The following is a 6,759-nucleotide window of genomic DNA, read 5'->3' on the forward strand; positions in this document are numbered from 1 at the left end:
TCCATAAAAAACATGGAAAGACTGCGTAACAAAGAAAACTCTTGGTATTTGTATTCCCTAATGACAGTCTCCTGATAGAGAACATAAAGCTTACTGAAATGCAATGACCAGTATTAAAGTTTTCCTGCAATCTTAACTGAACTTCTACAAAATCATGTTATTTGGAGAGATAAGGTCCCTGCTTACCTTTTCATTAATATATTAAAATGACAACAGTAAAATTTTAACTTTACCAGTTTTTTCCTTGCCCTCAGGAAGCAGTCACAACCCTGCACTTTAAACTTAAGAAAGAGCCAAAATGTTCAAAAATCTAAGTTTTAAGCAACAAAACCCACTATTTTAAAGAAATACACCTTAAACACCAGCTTTGAGAAGTATGAAAACATTCCAAGTGGCTCATACTTGAGCAAAAAGTACTGTGCAATGTCCATATATATATAAAAAGAGTTATTTTTAATACCAGATGCAATACAAATGTTGCAAGCATCTAATTAAGTCTTTAAGTACCAAGATAGATAAATATCATATAGGCTGTTTTAAAATATTGCAATTTCAAAGTATAAACATGGTACAACCATGAACTGTAGAATGTGTCATCCGTTACCTTAATTGGATCCTAAAAAAACCCACCATATTAGCATGAAACACGAGCAGCATGCAGAGAAATACTGATCTTTAAAATCTGTACATCATTCCCAGCTATCCAATAGACACAGTTACAAATTCTACTTCAAATCCTTCAACTTCCAGGCACCCTCAGGAGGGGCTACGAAACCAGTTCCACCCCTAACACAATAACGCAAAACGTTAACCAACTCCAACTTGTTCCACATTAACAGCCAGTATGCTTGATAAGCAAATAAGAAATGCAGAATGCATTTAAAAAAAAATAATAAATTAAAATAAAATAAAACATAGGACCAGCTGAGACAGAAATTTACAGAACCTGGAAAGGCTTCCCATTTCCTGGAATGGCTTACAAATGTCTCATGGTACCAATTCCCAGTTTCTCAATTCCCAGCACTGCCATTATGTGAGGCTAACACTATAATTACTTTTAAAGCAATTTTTCTTGGTTTTGATGAAAATAAATTAAGCCAAAACGTTTCCAAAGTTATTAAATTAAAAAAAAAAAAAAAAGACTTTACCACACCTAGACTAATCTGTTAAAATGTTTTCCTGCATAATTATTTTTCAAGCAGCCTGTTACAATTAAAACTGAGGATATTTAATTATAGATTTGTAGAAAGTTAACATTAACGTCAACACCGAAGGGACGAAGTCGCTATATACTAATTCACACTGTCCAGAACTATTTTTAAACAAGTAACACCTACAATTATAACGAAGGCGAAAGAATATTGTTTCTGTGTGCTTATTTTGTATGCTAAATAAAAGCACAGATGATTGCTTTGTTACTTTTGTCAACACGCATGGCCTCTGCACAAAGAAAACATGATTTTTAAAAATCAGCTGCAAAACAAAAGGTCCACAAAACCCCAAAAGGTAACAGAGACCTAAAACTGGTATATTACAAGAAACTACTTCATCTCTCTTTGTATCGACTTCGACATCAATACTGTTAAATGGAAACATGCTTCAAATTTTGTCCATAGGATATGACAAACTGATTAAGCTCAATGAATAGGAATTACCAAACATCTTAAATCCAATAAATTAGACCAACTACATCAACCTAAATCTGTATAGGAGCCAAATAATTATAGCTTATGAAACAAAGATTTGTCACTGAAAAAAGAGTCCACTTTGGCAAAACAATAGAATTAAAAAAAAACCACCATAATAATCAAAGGAATAAAGAGGAAAAGGAAACTGCAGTTCACTTCCAAAACAGCATGTGCCCCCCCCCCCACAAGTAATTTTCAGGTCCACCTCCCGTGAGAACAAACATCTTTCTGGGAGAAAGAGACATCAGGACACCAGCAGGGTTTTTTGCTCCTTCACATCTTGTCAACTACAGAAGTGCAACTGCGTGCACTTTCGCCTAAACGAGACCAGCTACATTGGATTTTCAGCATTTCAACTGCCTTGAAAGGAGATGTCTCTTTCAATTTCCCCTCTTTTCTACCCCAAAACCACAGTAGCTGCAAACTATTATTTTCAAGCTCTTTTTCTGCAAAACAAACAGTTTTTGACAACAGCAAATTCTATTTCTTTGTCACAAATACTAGCAGTGCGTACACAATTACATAAAAGTTTGATTTATTTTTTTTTACCGGCTTATCCCACATCCAATACACGGAGCAACAACACAGTACCGCTGACCTTTACTCAGTATCTTCAATACTCCCCATAAATATTGTATAGATCTGATGTCATATCTGCTCTTTTCATTCGTTACACCCAGCAGCAGAACGCAGTTTAGTTCATTCCACTACGATCAGATATCCTACAAAGTGAAACTACCAAAAACAGGGACTCTGCTCCAGATCTGCAGTATGAACAAAACCCACAGCTACGTTAAAGCTCCGGACACGAAGCTTCCTCCATCCCTGGAAGAGATCCCGGATTTCTTACTGTTCAACCCTGCCAGGGTGTGGCTTCACGAAGCCAGAGGTCTCCCGGCTCAGGCTCCACGCGATCTCCTGCTTGGCCTGGAAGAGCTTAAGCCAACACGCCGCCTCCTGCAGAGTGAACCCCCCTAAAAACTGGGGCAGCACCTCGTGGTGTTGAGACACCGAACCCAAGTGCATGCCAAAGCCCTGCTGCTTGCACACAGGCTGGGGCAGAGAAAGGAGAGGTTCCCCAGACACTGGGGACCCAGGTTTCCGCCTCCCCCTGCCAGTCCCTAGGGACACACGCACTGCTCCCACCACCCTGACCACAGGGAAAGTGGCTGGGCATCACAGCAGCCCCCCCCCCCCCCCTTTCCAGAGGGTTCCACAGCAGATGTGCTGCTCCCGCCTTATGGGAAGCCCCAACACTCTTTTGGCTTTGTGAAGGATTCCTCCAGAAACATGGCTCCGTGACTTTCCTTACCTGCTAGCCTTCCACAGAAACCTCACGTTACTTTACAATGCGCTGCCTTGCAGATTCCTAAATCACTCTGTTAGGATTTCATAATTATGGAGCCCAGGGTCTTTGTTAGCTGTTGTTGCTCCATGCACAAAAGGAAAGATTTTGTTGCTATCCCTGCAAAACCCAGTCATTAAATGCACACATGTACATCCACACTTTCTGCGACAAAAATGACCATTAAGTGAGATTTAAATGGTCTGCTAGAATAATTACTGCAAACCCTCCCTTGCGGTGTAGATTTTACAGAACCTATAAAGCTTCACACACACACAAAAAAAAAAAAAAGGTAAATGAATTGTTTGGATAACAAGTATCTCAAAAATAACAACTTTTTACTTATTGATAACAGTAATTGAAGCACTTGTGTTCCAAGAAGGGAAAAGGCATGAACAAAACTGCATCTGGTGCAAGCCATGAAATTCCTCTGAAACAGCTTTGAATTGAACAGTAACATTTTAATCGACTTCCTCAACAATCTACTCTTCTCAGTGACAACTTTTACAAAGAACATACTTCCTAAGTCAGCATGCAATTCATAAACATCCAAAACACTGTCAGAAAACCAAGGTGGAATATCAAAATCTAGAAAAATAAATAGTATTCGCTCCATGGAGTCATACACTGATGCAGTAAGAGAAGATTCAACAGCATTCCCAGAAACGTACTTCAAAAATACCAAAAAAGCTGCACAACTTCATTGACCTGACACAGACTGTAAATACTAAAACTGTAATTGACTGACATAAAAAAAATAAAGGCATCATAGGCAAGAAATAACTCAAAATCCAACGTGCTGAACTGCTGCCCACTTTCCTTAAATTTACAGTATGCAAAATAAAACTTAACCTAGTGATGTTATGTGACAGAACCTAATTAATACGGTGCTTTTATTCTCCAGCTGGCCTCCTTAAGCTCTATCCCATACGATTCTCTGTAACGCTCCCGATAGCCTCAGCAGCACTCACTCCGCAGACCTGAGTTCTAGCCCACTAACAGTTAATGGACGTTATTTAACTGGTCTGACGTGTCACTCCCCTACCTTTTTATCTGGAAAAATACTTTAGTAGCTAACTCCAAAAATCAAACCGAAATAGCGAGGTTTGTTTTGTTGTGTTGTTGTTTTTTTTTTGTTTTTTTTTTTTTTTTAATATAAGCACAAAGAAAAGTGTACTTGCTTTTCACCCTGTCCCTCCCCCCACGTCCTGACATTGAGCTTTTCGAATTACGCCAGAAATAAACATCCAAGCACGACCGAGGGCCTAAGCCACCGAATCCGACGCAGTATGGAGCTGGGGCTCCAGATCAACCAAGCAAAAATGAATAAAAAAAAAATACGGGGGCGGGGGGGGAAAGGGGAAGAAAAAAATATCTCCACGTGAAAATATCCGCGCAGAGCCCGGGCACAACACAACACAATAGGCTGAACAAAGTGTCAAACGCGGAGCTCCTGACAGGAACAAGTCGGCAAGCGGGACCCGGAGGAACAGAGCACCCCCTGCTTCGGCCGTGTGGTGCTTTCAGAGCCCAATTTTTATTATCATTATTTTGTGTTTTCCCCGCGCGCAGGCTCCAGACCCGACTCGCCGCTGCTCGGCCCCGCACAGCCTTTGTGGGCGGCTCGCGGCCCGGCAGCTCCAACGTGCTACAGGTTGATAAGGGCCGACGGCAGCTCCGCGGAGCCGGGGAGCAGCCGGGGGAGGGGGGGGGGCGGCCGGAGCCAAGTCTCGGGGCGCAGCCGGGAGTTCCCCTCGGTGCTCACCGGGGGTGTGCGTGTGGAAGAAGGGAGGAGGAGGAGGAGGAGGAGGGTGGGGGTGCTCCGTGCTCGGGGCGAGGCGCCTCGGTTTGTTTGTTTCGTGTTTACCTCCCCCCCCCCCCCCCCCCCTTCCCTTTCTCCTCCCTGTCCGGCCATCTTGGGCCGACGGGAGCAGCCATTACTTAACTCAATGACAGGGCCCGCAACTTTTCGCGCAGCCCTGACGAGCCGGGACAGCGGGGAGGGAAACAGGAGGAGGAGGAGGAGGAGGAGGGCTGAAGGCTGGGGGGGGGGGGCAGGCAGGGGACGCGGCTCCCCCGGAGCACCCCGCACCGTCTCTCCCACCGCACCGCTCCGCCCGGCAGCGGCTGGGACCGTCCCCGCGGCCGCCCCGCACTCGCGGTGTCCCCTCCTCACCGCTTTTTTATTTATTTTATTATTTTATTATTTTATTATTATTATTATTCTCCATCCCCCCCCCCCCCCCCCAAGATATGCTTTAAAGCCCAACGGCCGGCGGGCAGCGCGCGCGCCGCCAACGGCCCCCGCCGCGCGGGGCCAAAATCACGAGGGAGGCTCCGGGGAGAGGCCAACGTCAGCAGCGCCTCGCGCGCGCCCTCCCCCCGCCGCCTCCTCCTCCTCCTCCTCCTCCCCCCTCTCCCTCACCGCCTCCCCCCCCCCTCCCTTCTCTCCCCTCTCTCCCCAGCCGCCCCCGCGCCCCCCCCCCCCCCCGGCTCTCTCCGGCCCGGCCCGGGGCAGGACGAGCCCCGCCGGGACGCGGCTCCCCCACCCCCCCCCCCCCCCCGCCTTGAGGAGCGGTGTGAGGGGAGAGGGAGGGAGGGGGGGGGGCTGCGGATGTGGCGGTGCCCCGCGCACACGCAGCCTCGCCCGGGCCCGGTGCACACTCACACGCACACTCACTCGCACACACTCGGGGGAGCGGCCCGCTCCCTCCCTCCCTCCCTCCCTCCCCTCCCCCTCCGTTCCCCCCCCCCCCCCCAAGGCGGTCTCCCCTCCCCATCCATCCCCGCTCGTACCTTTAACAGCAAGGCCTTCGTTCTGGCGCCATCTTCATGAAGCCTCAGAAAGCCGAAGAGGCGGCTGCGGGAGGGGAGAAGAGAGGAGAGGAGAAGAGAGGAGAGGAGCGAGGCGTTAGCGACACACGGAGACGCGGGCCCCCCACCCCCCCCTTCTCTCTCTCTCTCTCTCTCCTCTCCTCTCCCTCCCTCCCGCAGCCCAGCGCCAAGGCACGGCGCGGCCTCGGGGCCGGGCGCACACACGGGCACGGGACGGGCAGGGAGAGGAGAGGAGAGGAGCGGGGTGCGGAGGGGAGAGGGCTGAGGTTGGGGTGGGGGTGTGGGGGGGGGAGCGCGGTCCGAGCCGGGACGCGGAGGCGGCCGGGGCGGCGTGGGGAGCGGGTACCTGTCGAGGCCGGCTAGGGCTTCCCTCTCGTCGGCTGTCAAGCTGGCGAAGTCCTCCTCGCTCTGCCCGCTCGCTTTCCCCGCCGCCATTTTCTTTTCCTCATCACCGAAAGGAGCAGCAGAGGAGGCGGCGGCGGCGGCGAGCGACACTCCGCACGATTTCATGGAAACGCAGCGTAATTAAAAACCGCCGATCGCAGGCGCTTCTCCTCTCTCTCTCTCTCTCTCTCTTCTCCCCCCCCCCCCCACCGCCGCCACCACCACCTCCGCCACCACCCCTCCTCCTCCTCCTCCTCCTCCTCCTCCTCTCTCGCGAGCCCCCCGACACCCCCCAGCGCCGGGCGGGGCGGGGTGCCCGACACACGCACACGCACCACAACTTTTATTACAACAACAACAGCCGGCAGGGAGGGGGAGGGAGGGAGGGAGGGGAGGGGAGAGGGAGGGAGGCGGGGGGAAGCCCCGCTGCTCGGAGGAGGGAGGGAGGGAGGGAGGAGGGAGAGGGGGAGGGAGCCCCAGCGCTGGAGGCCAGGAGGAGGCGGAGGC

General features: G+C 49.7%; 1 protein-coding gene across 9 annotated transcripts in view; it reads right to left on the minus strand.

The window, feature by feature from the left end:
* Window positions 1-6,437, minus strand: part of KDM6A (lysine demethylase 6A) — a 149,964-nt gene extending 143,527 nt beyond the window's left edge. For all 9 annotated transcript variants that reach the window (XM_032185949.1, XM_032185941.1, XM_032185921.1 and 6 more), the window contains exons 1-2: window positions 6,215-6,437; window positions 5,830-5,893 (exon numbers count right to left, since the gene is read on the minus strand). In XM_032185949.1, the coding sequence (XP_032041840.1) occupies window positions 5,830-5,893; window positions 6,215-6,378 (228 nt within the window). In that variant the 5' untranslated portion in view covers window positions 6,379-6,437. The remainder of the gene's footprint in view (window positions 1-5,829; window positions 5,894-6,214) is intronic.
* Between the last annotated feature and the right edge of the window lie 322 nt (window positions 6,438-6,759).

This window comes from Aythya fuligula, chromosome 1 (assembly GCF_009819795.1).
Source record: "Aythya fuligula isolate bAytFul2 chromosome 1, bAytFul2.pri, whole genome shotgun sequence".
Lineage (NCBI taxonomy): Eukaryota > Metazoa > Chordata > Aves > Anseriformes > Anatidae > Aythya > Aythya fuligula.